Source organism: Amblyomma americanum, chromosome 3 (assembly GCF_052857255.1).
Source record: "Amblyomma americanum isolate KBUSLIRL-KWMA chromosome 3, ASM5285725v1, whole genome shotgun sequence".
Lineage (NCBI taxonomy): Eukaryota > Metazoa > Arthropoda > Arachnida > Ixodida > Ixodidae > Amblyomma > Amblyomma americanum.
In genome coordinates, this window is record NC_135499.1 from 172,926,086 (window position 1) to 172,938,734 (window position 12,649).

General features: G+C 48.6%; 1 protein-coding gene across 1 annotated transcript in view; it reads left to right on the plus strand.

Moving 5' to 3' along the window:
* The window catches only part of LOC144125440 (uncharacterized), a 71,904-nt gene extending 59,255 nt beyond the window's left edge, over positions 1-12,649 (plus strand). Inside the window, exons 9-11 of the mRNA XM_077658809.1 lie at positions 4,739-4,819; positions 5,245-5,615; positions 5,873-12,649. Of these exons, the coding sequence (XP_077514935.1) occupies positions 4,739-4,819; positions 5,245-5,615; positions 5,873-6,875 (1,455 nt within the window). The 3' untranslated portion in view covers positions 6,876-12,649. The remainder of the gene's footprint in view (positions 1-4,738; positions 4,820-5,244; positions 5,616-5,872) is intronic.

A 12,649-nucleotide genomic window follows, 5' to 3' on the forward strand; every position in this document is an offset into this window, starting at 1 on the left:
GTCGCGGTGGCTCTGTGGCTGTGTTCGGCTTCCGAGCTCGGGTTTGCAGGTTGGATCGCCGGCCGCTTGCGTAGACGGAGGCGAAATGCGCCGGTGTAGTTTGGGACTTCGTTGCGCGTGAAAGAATACGTCGCGTAATAACTCCTCCCCTCTGTCGCGTTCGTACACTGCTTTCACAGAACCCGTCGGCTGTTCAAATCTCGGTAAATTGAGCTGCATACTAGCCGCGTTTCGACGACGGCCTAGTGCGAGGGTTGACTCGTGGCAGTGTCGCCTTGCAACTTGACTGAACAGTGAGTGGGAATCCGGACTAGTGGTCAAGGAGTGCTTCGGGTGGGTACGATTGCAACCCGCTAGCGTACTTGTTTCAAACTGGGCTGTAGTTGGTTTTTCAGATCCGGACATGCTTCCGTTTTCCAGGAAAAGCTGACAGGATGCTCTTCAGTGCAATACACGACGCGGGACGAAGGTCCGCAATTTTATTACGCGAGCAATCGACACGTGAAAAGGGGGAAGGGATTGGGGGGGGGGGGGATTAAAGCTGAGTGCCTATGAAATGAAGGTCATATTTTTTTTTTGTTCATAGTCTTGCGTAGTTCCGTATATCAAGAGACATGGAAATCGTATAGGTGCAAGAAGCAACCCAGGACGGTGGTGGGGATCGTCGTCCTGTGTCGTATTTTGCTCTTACGTCGTTCTGTCCCCGTTTTTTTTAAATTTTGTTTTAAATGCGAAACCGTGCAAGGAAACTGGTTACTCGCGTTTTCGCAACAGTAGGAAATGCGAACCTTGCAAGCACCGAGAACAGCCATAACAGTGACGGGTTCCAGTACTTGCTTTTGCTTCCTCGCAATGGGGTGAAACACTCGGGAGGACGGAAGTCACCTTGCGCGCGCCAGGGAAGAAGTGTGCAGAAAGCGGTCCTGCGTACTGCATTCCAGGCACGGGCGCGCTTTTCGTAGCCTCAAAGGAACTCCGCATATAGTACGAAGAAAACGAGTATCACAATAGACTCTCTGCGCCGTCGTCTGCTCCGTCGCGTGGCCCGCGTGTCAGCGGCGCCGCGAGGCAGATGATAGGTTCGTTTGCTTGCGCGGGAGGACCGGTTTGGCGAAGACAATAGCGCCGCCGCAGACTGAGATATGGATGCCGGCGAGGAAGCTCGGCGAAGACGAACAGAGGATCCCACGGGGCCTGCCTGCCTGTCGGTGCTCTGCGCGCGGGAACGGGCCGAGCTGTTGTTGATCGCGCTGCGTGCCACCGTCGGAAATGAGGCGCCGCTTGCTGTTCGGCGAACGGGAGGCGATATTCTCGGAAAAGACAGTTTGCGCGGCGTGCGTTAGCATTCGTATACCAACGGCATGTCCACTGGACGTGGAAATGGGGTCTTGTATTTTGCTTTTCTCGCTGCACATTGCACTGGCCATCCCTCTGATGCATTCAGTGCTGATGTGGTACGCATAAATCGCGTACACTGGTGCTACTTTATGCTACAGCGGTGGCTGGCTGTAGCTCGTCACAGAGAACGCTGCACCCTCCACGATTCGACTGGTCTCGACTTGGGAATATGAACGCTGCGGATAACTTTCTGGGGAATGATGACCCTTTGCGCGTAACCTGGACGCCGTGTGATCAGAACACCGTGCATATACCGACGACACGCTGACTGTGTCTGACGCATTCCTCGAAGGTTGTGGGAAGAAAGAGGTGTAGCGGACTATATGTCCAACCTCGTTATAACGAAAGAATGACGATTCCCCTTGGAAGCTCGGCCGACACGGGCTACAACGAAGCTCCGGCTGTAACGAAGTAATCGCCGGGCCCCTTAGATTCGTTATAACGAAGTTCACTTGTTATAGGCTGTTTGTGATATGTTATAGTGTTATAGGCTCGTTTCCGTGGCATTCGCCTCTCGGGTCGGGTGTATACGCTGTGAGGCGGTGAATAGCTGGCGCGGTTGCGACGGCGTTTATATACCGTTCGATAAAGCGTACATTTGGCGCGAAAGGGACAAAACTTGACAGGATATTTTGGCAATACCTCCTTCCCCCTCCGATGTGGTTCTGCCAGTCGACCTTATTGCTTTATTGGGATGGCTTTGCGCCTGTATAGGGGGGAAGACGGTCGCGCCGAAGCAATTACGGCGGGCCCTTTCGGCGGCGAACGAGCGACTGTCGCTCGCCGGAGGCTGGGTCGAGAGCGACGCCTGTCGTCGGCACGGAACAAAGCTGCTGCCGCCTTCGTGATCGGGTCCTCTTCGCGAGGGGAGGGAGCGGATAATGAGGCTGGCGACATGTGGTGCGGAGAACAAAGACGCCAGGCGGGAAGTCCGTCGTCGGTGGCTGTTTATGGAATCGCCGTGGCTGCGCGGGCGCTCAGCCTTTGTCCTCGACGCTGGATTCCGGCGTTGGCGTAGTGTGTAGGGATGTCGCGCAACTGGGCACTTTTCTGACGGCGAATAGCATTTAAACTCTGTTCGGTTTCAGCGTCGCGATGCGGCGTCGGACATTGGCGGACTATTTCGGAAGTTGGTTAAAAGCGTAATCTTCGTTTCTAGAAAAACTAGGAACTAAGGAGACCTGCAGACTCAAAAGGACGACGTGCCTGTGGATCAGAGCTGCGGTATATATGCCGGAAGTGTCACAATATTTGTTTCCCGTTTACCGCGGATGTCCCTGGGTGCGTCGATGTACCCATTCTTCGGCGCAGCACTCTAAAAACCGGGCCTTCTTTTCTTGTGTCGCGCTTGAAGGCATAAGAGAGCGGATAAAATCGGATAAAATGGCGTTTTCATAGGAGTACTCTTAATGAGACATATATGGCTTCCGACTGCGACTCCATAGCACTTCCGTGTCAGCATTCACTCTGTTCAAGATATTGAGGGAAAACAGAGCAGCATTCGCATGTTTTCGCCTTTAATGCTGTTTCTAGCGCGCTCTTTTATTACAAGTATTTGAGGAGGATAGTTTGCCGGGCCGGTTCTTCTGAGCAGGGTGTCGAACTCCAAACTGTCGCTTTAATTTTGCAGTATTGACGATATTTAAATAATGGCGTCCGAGAATATTCCTTCATTCGCTTTGTCCCCTGTTAAACGTGAAGAAGGATTATTCGATTAGCTGTAGTTTTTCTGGCGCCCCTCTTTCAGGAAACTTCAGGTGAGTTACATGTCGCCCTGCGCCTGTTGGAGTAAAGACCGCTTTTGCCCCTGCCAAAATTGTAGCCCAGCCGCCGCATTGTTCTTTCATTGCCGCGAAAAGCTTCACGATGTAAATAAATGGCCGCGGTGCGCGCGAACCGGCGCGTTACATTTATGATGCCGCCCGTTTGAATAAGCCCCGCGTAGCGACAAGCTGCGCGCGCGACGGCGCATTTTGTCAGACTCCACAGTATACGTCCACATAACAAGAAAGAAAGGAACTTGGTCGGCTCGGATTGTTCTTTTCGACGTCACTCCAACGTCGGAAGGTCAGCGCCGGCCGCTGCAGGTGGGGATGCAGCTTCGCCCTTTTGAACGGACGTTCTCCTCTCTCCGTGTCAAAGAACGGCAAGCGGTGACCGGTCAGTCATCCGTGCAGTCGACGGCACTGCGCGACCGCCGCCGACGCTGCGCAGATCGTTCGCTGCGTCCCGCTCGGTCGCGCTTTCTTCTCTTTCTGTTGCGCTTCTTTTTTTCTCTCCTTTCCTCCCTGCCTTCGACACAATGGCGGCGCTCATGGTTCTTGGTCGGCCGGGCGGGCAGGTTGCAGCGCGCGGGGCCTCCCCGCTCGCATCTCGGGACACGCGCGGCGGCAGACCGGTCACGATCGGCGCGGTGAGGAGCCGGCTTCCGATATGGCACCTCGGAGGCGTGGACTCGCTGGCCGCCGGCTGCGCCTCGCATGTTCTTCCACCTGCGCCGCCACTTGCCCCGTGCGCGCGGAGGGCCGAATGGCAACCCTCGCGCCAGAACCGGTGCCTGCCCCGAAGCCCCTCCCTCCTCGCGGGGGCCCTACTCTGCTCCGCGTCGTCCCGCTCGCCGCCGCCACCCGTGCCGACTCGCCCGCCGTTTTGCGTTCTGCGCCTTTTGTGTATTTGTCCCGTTCCTTCTTCGAGCCGTCGGGCAGCAGCGAAGCCACGTTGGCTTGCCGTTGTGCGTGGGCCGCAGCACCACAGCTCCGCCGCACGTTCTTTCGCGCCACCGCCGCTGCGGCGTCCAGCGCGCGCTTTAGTTCGCGGGGAGAGCCTTGTTGCCGCACCGCCAGGAAAAATAAATAGACCTTTCTGAAGTGTTCGTTGCACGTTCGTCCCGCGGCCCTTTTCTAGTTCCCCAGATTTTGCCGCGGCGTCTGTCCGTCCGTACGCAAAAAAAGCGCGCGACGCGACTTTGGGAACAAAGTGGTAACACGGGCTGGCGGGAAGCTGGCGCCATCTACTTTGCCTTCGCGCGACTAATGGTGCACGCCGGCACGTTTAAATTGCCATTCGACCCTGACACCAATCGAGGTTGCTTGAGCAACGACAGCCTTTAACGGAACCCACGCTTCCGCTAATTGGCAAGCCAAGGCCCTGCTGCCCCACATCAAGCCGGGAGAATTAATCTCACTCGGGTCCGATCGCCGGACCCACTGAGCCTCCTTTGCATGCATCTGTACCGTGCGTAACAGGTCACGATCTGTACCTTTTGGCGTGGTCAACTTTTCAAAATGTCGTGATATGTTAACTGTATGTGCTTAGTGGAGTTTTCTCGCATTTTTTGCAGGTTGATATTCTATATATGGACGATGTACTCTGCCAGGGATACTCATTGATGGACGTTGCTTATATCTACGCTTGGAAAAGGGTAAGTAAACTGGTGCGGCGCTTACGTTATGGAGGGAATGTAACTGGAGTGGGTGCAATATGAAGTGTGATAGCAAGCACTTATTTTTTTCGTGCCGCCAGTTTTGCGCAACACTTGGCTTCCAGGAACGCTGAAATGGAGTATGCCATTGTTGCACTTGTGTTGTGTGCCTGTAGCCTGCCATTTTCACTATCTTGAACCACAGGTGACAGAGAGAAGTATCAAACTACCATATACCAATGGAAGTTACCTTTGCACCCAAGTGCCTTTGGCAGATATGACATGTGAACAGTTAATACACTACAGTGTGTTTTAAGGTTGTCATATAATAAAGCACACTAATGGTTATGCTTGTGATAAGGTCAGTAAATGTGTAACGTGCCATACATAGGGAGTGACAAGAGGTTGCATCTGCTTGTTTGCAGGATTGTCCCTTGCGCCTCTTTTTTCGGATTTACAAACTTCCTCCAAAACCTGCCATTGCGAAACCAGTTCTCGCTGAAATCACTGCTGTAGTTCAACAGACTGCTTCAGATGAAGCCATCAGCAGTGAAGAAAAAGAAGTGATTAAAGAGCCAGAGGCAGGTCCGCCTATTTCGTCAGAGCCTGCTGAAGAGAACCATGTGCCCACTCAAGCTTCTCAGACTCCAGAGCAAGTCAACAAACCAGTTGCAAAACCATCGCCTGAGCCTGTCGCACCTGTACCTAGCAGTGTGCCTCAGCCAGAGGAACCCACAGAAGCAATTGCTACTGTCGTACCTGCCGCTGAACCCCACACAGTGGAAACTCCTGAAATGTGAGTCATGGTTGTGGTTTCAATAACGTTACCATTATATCTACATGCCACTACTTATGTGTCCTTGCTAAACCATTAAATTGTGCCTGAACAAAAGAGGAAGGCATGTTTCATGGCTCAGACTCCATGTATCTTGCTCATCAGCAGTATATAATTGGTTATTGTTCATGCTCAAGTATTATATTTTGCTTATCAATTTTGCTTTTTGTGTTGCCTTGATACCATGATGCTTAATTGCCTCAATTGGTTCTATACAGGAAAACTACTGTGGAGGAAGAATCAACAGCACCAGGAAGCCCGAAGGCCGTAGCTTTGGTGCAGTCTACAAGTCCACAGCGACAGAAGGCATCAGAGCCGCCAGCAGAGGCCCAGTCGCCACCACCGCTCCCAAAGATTACCATAAGTACACTGGACAAAAACAGCCACAAGATACTGATCCACACCAAGGAGGTGGCACCAAATTTGGGTCAGGCCTTGTCATCACCTCAGAATGGACAAGACAAGTCACCTCCTTCTGGGAAGAAATCAAAGCGCAAGGAGCAGCGTGATGTCGACAGACACCAGTCAAAGCGCAAATCGCCCGAGAAACCAGAGAAACGGACTCAGTGGTCCCGCCCACCTGTAGAGGACAGCAACAGCCCCAACAAAAAGCTCAAGCTGGATGGCTGCGACGATGTTGTGGAGGTTGAGAGTGTATGCAGAAAACTAGCCAGCTCCCCGCTACAAAAGTCTGATGGTGCATCACTGCCAGAAGCAGCCAAGCACAACATGCCGAAGACTGTCTCCAGCCCGCGGAAGCCTCAACCACCACCGCCACCTGCCCACCCCAGGACCCCACCTTGTGCCCCACTGCCACCACCTAGCCTTTCACGCAGCGAAGAAGACACGCGGCCGCTTGACTTGTCTGTCTCGCATCGTGGTGCTGCCCCACCCCAGGAGCCGCCTCGTCGTCCAAGGGGCCGCCCTCCTCTCCCGCTGCCCACAGTCTTGCCCCTGCCTTTAGTGACCAAGCGGCCTTCTCCTCCTCCGACGTACAGTGCTCCCACCCCCATGCCACTCTTCCACAAGCTGCCAGCCACTCCACCTACTTCCTCATCCACGCACCATCACCACCACCATCATCGTGGCAACAGCAAGAGCTTTCTCAAGAGTGCCAATCTGACGTGCATTAACCCTGATCCCAATGCATTTCACACCAGGATAGTGATCAAGAATGTGCCCCCTCGCAACTCCACCAATAACAGTGTCCATAGAGTGTGAGCTTGTTGGCAGTGCCCGGTTGCCAACAGCCACTCTAAGGGGATGTGAGTGCTGTGAGGCATGTCTCTAGTCTTACGAGCTACAGATTTGCTGACTTCAGTGAAAATGGCGTCAGCTTGGAGTTTACTGTGTGAATATGTGCCTGTGAGACACTGTAGTGTTATGTTCAAGAAGACTACCTGTTGGATTTTTGGATATCTGCAGAAATGCAGTCACCTGGATACCATGCTTGGTTTGCCTTTTGGATATTGATAACCACATCCTGTTCTACAACTCGGATTACGGTGAAGCCTTGTTTCCCTGTGTGAATGATAGTGTTAACCTTGGGGTGTGAGATGGAAGCCCTGTGGATATACTCTGCATTGTGTGTGTATGTGTGCATATGTGTGTGTGTGTGTGAGCTTCAAGAATTCAGCACGAATCTCCTCTTGTGGATTACTATCTCTTTGGCTGGTGTTATGAACACCTGCAACATCCAAAGGAAAAGACATTGGATTACTTTGGATTACCTGAGATCGCCCTTTGGATTACAACTGGATTGCAATGAACTGCCCTTGGCTGACAGTGGCCCGTAAGGTATTGCCCCAGGACATCAAGAGTCAACCTATAAGTTGCATGGATGAATTTGTTGCCTGTAACTGCATGCCACGCAATGTGTTCATGACATTGCTGCAGTGTGGTTATTTATATAAGTATACTAGGTGGTAGTAAGACCAGTATTCAGTAGTTTATGAACTTGAGAGCTAGTGCAATAGTCTATTGGGCACATTGCTTATGCATAAACTCTGTGTATGTTCTGCAAGCACTGTACAGGGTCTTCATCACCAGTCATGCCCTTTGCGACAATGGGACAGTTGTACATACAAAGCAAATGGCAGCTCCAGCACTTGTTCCATCAATTTTGGGTTGGTCCATGTTTTATATTATGACGCACTTCTCAGAGGTGGAGCAGTTAGTTTTCGAAATGCTTGGTAAATAAGTTTAAATATATATAAAAAATTTCGACAGTGGAGCACAATTGAAAAGGCTGATTAAATTTACTGCAAAGGCATTAGGTGCAGTATTACAAAGCTGTTCATTAGTTCAGTTTGTCAGTAGTGCTGAGGGCATGCTGACCATTAATGGCAAGGATATACAAGAAAAGGCCTAACCCTTGATGGTCATAGCAGGTGAGAGCACACCTGTGCAGTCAGCCTGCTTTTCTGTCACTAGGACAGGAAAATGCGTGGCATCCTGTATAAACAGCTTGCTACTTGGCATGATTTGACATAGTGGGCACTTTTCTGAGGAGATAGGCACGCTTGGTTGCATTACTTTTCTTGCAGTGTACAGCAGAAATTATGGAAACCAGTTGGGGCTGCCCTTTGAGCACATTATACCCATCTGCCTGGGTGTTGTTTGAAATGGTAGCGCAGCTATGTTGATTTGTATATACCTCTGTGTCATCTATGCGTGGATAGACGGTAGCACAGTAGTAAACTGTTGTGGAGTAGATGTGTACCTTGCAGTGGGGTCTTTATGAACAAAATTTTTCAAGGAATGGGGCTTCTTATGCAACTTTTGCCAGGGACCTGCGTTTTCCGGTAGTTTTTTGGTAACTGGAACATTGTTTTTGTAAATGGAACAGAAATGAAAAGCTATTACGTAGTGTTAAACCCAAGGACAGTTAAACACGAAATAACTCTGATCACCCAATCTGTAAGGATCAATACTTTAACCTTATTTGGGGGCTTGTCAACACTGATTGTCGATGACTTGAAAATGCTGTGCTTCCTCACTGCAGTGTGGATATATTTCATCAAGGGCAGTTGTGCCTCGCTGCAGCAGAGTGGTCTTCTCCTCTGCAGCAGGAAGCTTTAGTATGCCAGTGAGTTATACCTCTGGTGCAGTGCAGGCAGCGTAACCTACAGATTTCGAGAAATCTTGGTTTCCCCTGTGGTAGTGCTCATAAATTTTCAATGAGCTGGTTTTCCAATCAACAGATGTTAGCTGTAAATTAATGTTTGCCAACTTTTGGCAATGCCCTAGAATCAGCAGTAGTAGGGTAATGCCCCTGTTACGCTCAGAGATTTAATAGCGGTAGACTGAAATTTCATTAGTTTGTAACATCATCAGTTAGCTACCGCATGCAAAATTTTAATGTTGGTTTGCATGGCATCTGTGATCGAATGGGTTTGGGAAACTTATTGGATCTTGAACGGAATTCTAATCTCCAGCCCAGTTCAGCAGTGAAAATAAATACCGTACAAAGGTAATCCGTCTTTCCTGCATTTTATACTTGATTCTCTCAACAGTTGCTTGGATGCAGTAATCATACCCACTCAATATTTGAGCATGTTTGTGGCAGGTCTGCTTGCTAGAGGGACACTGAGGACATATGGAAGTAGGGTACCATGTTAATCACAAAGAGACCACTCCCACTGAAAAATGAAGCTTTTATTAGCTGGAAAAGGCCAGAAAACAAAATACATCTGTCACCATCCCTGGCCAATTCAGCAAGTAAAATGCTTGCATTGGCACTGATTTTGGGGCACAGATTCTGATAGATTGTGCCCAAGACTAGAATCCTAGGCCTCCAAACACAGTCGAACCTGGATATATCAAACTTGAAGAAAGAAGAAATAGTCGGATATATTGCTAATTCGATACATAAAAAGTGCTATTAGATGAGCTTATCTGCAACGTAGAAGCGAGAATACATTACAGCCACTAGTGATGCTTTTCTTGCAACGACATGCCATCCGCCGGCGTGCTGTCAGTGCACCACTCTCTTGGCATTGCTAAGTCTAATTATCTTTGGTCTAACCCGCTTCGCATTGAATCTGTTGTGGACAGTGGTTTGGAACTAGCCACTACCTACCATATGATGTCTGATCCTTTTACCAGTACACTGCAGATAGAATAATCGCTCATTAAAACTAAGGTACTGTTGGTTTCTGCAAAACCCTAGGCGGTGAAGCATGCCACGCGAGGGCCGCACTAGCCTTTAGTTAGGGTGGTTTCTCCTCATGACAGCGATGTGACATGAAAGATGGACACAAGAGACTGAATGGCACTATTATACAACTTAAGTCTGCAGTGAAGCTCCTCCCACATTCAGGACCGGCGCACAGAATTCCTCCACGACAAAAATGTAGGCCATTGTAAAAACTTCTCTTGTCACCTAAACAAGAAGCTAACCATGAGAAAAAAGTTATGAGCTCTAGAATTTTGATTCCTGGCTTGTTTAATAAAGTCCAATATTAAAAAGCTGATTTCGTTCACTTTTGTGATTGGCTAGCGGAGTAATATAGTACGCCGCGGACCGTGGCCCAGTGTTAACAACTGCTGTTTTTTTAAGTTGTATCCTACTATAGACACACCCCATGTTCACCTTGTCATGCTGCTTCACAGCTGCAGCACATCCAGCAGGTGCCCAAGGCTAGGCAGCCGACCAGTCTCTCTGCAAGTGTTAAGGGATCAAAGAGCGCCGTTAGGAGAAGCACCACTTGCAGCGGTGTGGCATGCAGTTCAATATATTGAATGACTGGCGAAATTGCAGTTCAGTGTGCGGTAAGACTTTCCCATAGTTTTCACAGGATGTACAAAGGGATAATCTCTGTCTTCGGCACAGCCAATAGTTGGAACTATCTGGGTTCAATATATCCGGGCTTTTCTGTACAGGAAGATTGTAATGGCTTACAAAAACTACAGAATCTGAATTAACTACCACCCAGATACTAAGCACGATAAAGAGAATACCAAACGGGGCATGGGATGAGAGACATGCTAGCTTAATGCAGGCACAGGCACTCATCATCAGCAGGATATTATATCACATGCCATTTACCATCCTTAAGCAGAAAGAACCAGAGAAAATAAATGCACTAATCGAGAAAGCTTACAAACAGAGGCTATGGCTGTCCCCAGCACGGCAAACATGAAGTTGGAGGCCTTGGGCATTCATAATGAGCATTGGAAACTGTAGAAGCACGCCTGGTCAGCCTGATTGCTGAGCGCACCTGATTGCAGATTAACGGAAGGAAATACCCACAACCAGATGAGTCATTGACAAAAGAAGAAATCTCAATCAGATGCAGACAAACACCTTTCCGCACCTTAGTTTAATGCACAAGATACATCCAATGATATACGGGGAAATATGCCCAGTCTGCGGAGAACACCCAAGTCTATGCGACATAGTTTGGGCTTGTCATAGAAGCAAATCAGTACCAGCAATACCAAACCCAACATGAGCAGTGGGAGGAGGCGCTGTCCAGAGGATCCTGGTCATCAGGGCTCGAGCCGCAGCAGTCTCCAATGGGTCTTGGACTGAGGACCTCACTGACTCTCTACAATCTAAAATGTTGTTCATCAAAATAAAGTTATTAGCACCACCACCACCACTGCCGTCACCATCATCCTGCCATTCATATCAAAAATACGGCAGTTTGTCCTTTTTGTTAAGGATGTTATGAGTTTGAATCCACTGTGGGAAGATTTTTAAATCCAATTTTCTCGTCACTAAATGAGTCATATGGCTGCTGGGCCAACATCAGTGCAGCTGGAAAGACCCAGAGAATAAATTCTTGGAGAACATTAATAGTATGATGTAGTCCTCAGTGTCCCTTTAAGCAGAGGCATTCCCTTTGGAGATTCCAGTCCCAAACAAACTTAGGGCTGCAGCTCTGCTCTGCTGCATTTGTTTACCTTTGTTAAATTCTTGCTTGACTTACGGTGTATAGGTATCACTGAAGTCGTATTGTGAAACTGAATTACTGCTTATAAATTCATATAAAATGACCTTACAGTATTTGCCATTAAATTAAAATTTCTGACACTTTGCACACATACCTTTTTACTTTACCAGTTGTATTTTTTTTCCTGCAATTACATTTTTGGCCGTGTAGCACTGAAAGGGCAGCTTATTCAGTATATCATTCATTCACTTTGAATGAATTTGAATCATCTGGTGCAACAGGGGTAATAGGCACTCATATATATGAGCCATTCATGTGTGCAGAGCATTACAGTGCACAACCTGTGCCTCCTGCCGTTCAAGATGAATACAAGAAAAATAAAATTGGACCAGTTATTTTGACCTTGCTGTAGGAATTGTGCTTACTACATTGTTTAGTTTGAATTTGCTTTTAACAAAACAAATCATTTGCTCCTTTAAGGCCTGTTCACTGCACTTCAAGTGCAAAACAGCCATGATCATACAAGTAGAGACTGTATCTAGGGCCCATGTAGAACGCACCCAGGATGCTCTTTGTCTACACAGTGGCAACTGCTGTGGATTAACCTTGTGCACCTGGTACTTATGGGAGCACCTGTGCTCATATGCACTTCATCCTATCTTGACAGACAAGTCCGAGGAGCAGCATTGCAGTGTCTGCCCTGTAGCCAATCTATGGAAATGCAAGGGAGGAGATGAGCACGATTTGTGAGAGGCATGAGCACAAGCGCAGGTTCCATCTTCAGCATTGTGGTGTAAAGAAGAGTGTTAGTACAAAAGGCATGGATCTTCTAGCTTTCCTTTTATGATTTGTTCGTTTACTTGTGACATTTGTTGCATATTGAAATGAAATTAAATATTTGCTTATAATGTATTGAAACGCTTCAGCTATGCAGGAATGTGTTACTTTGTTATTGATTCTCTGGAAGCCTCAGTGACTTGCCACTTGATAAATGCACTTTATGGTGTCCTATGTGTGTGAGCTTAGTTTTAGTGTCCTTTTTTTGCAATGTGTAGTGCTCTTAAATTTGAATGTCAAATAAAATGTTATTCCTCA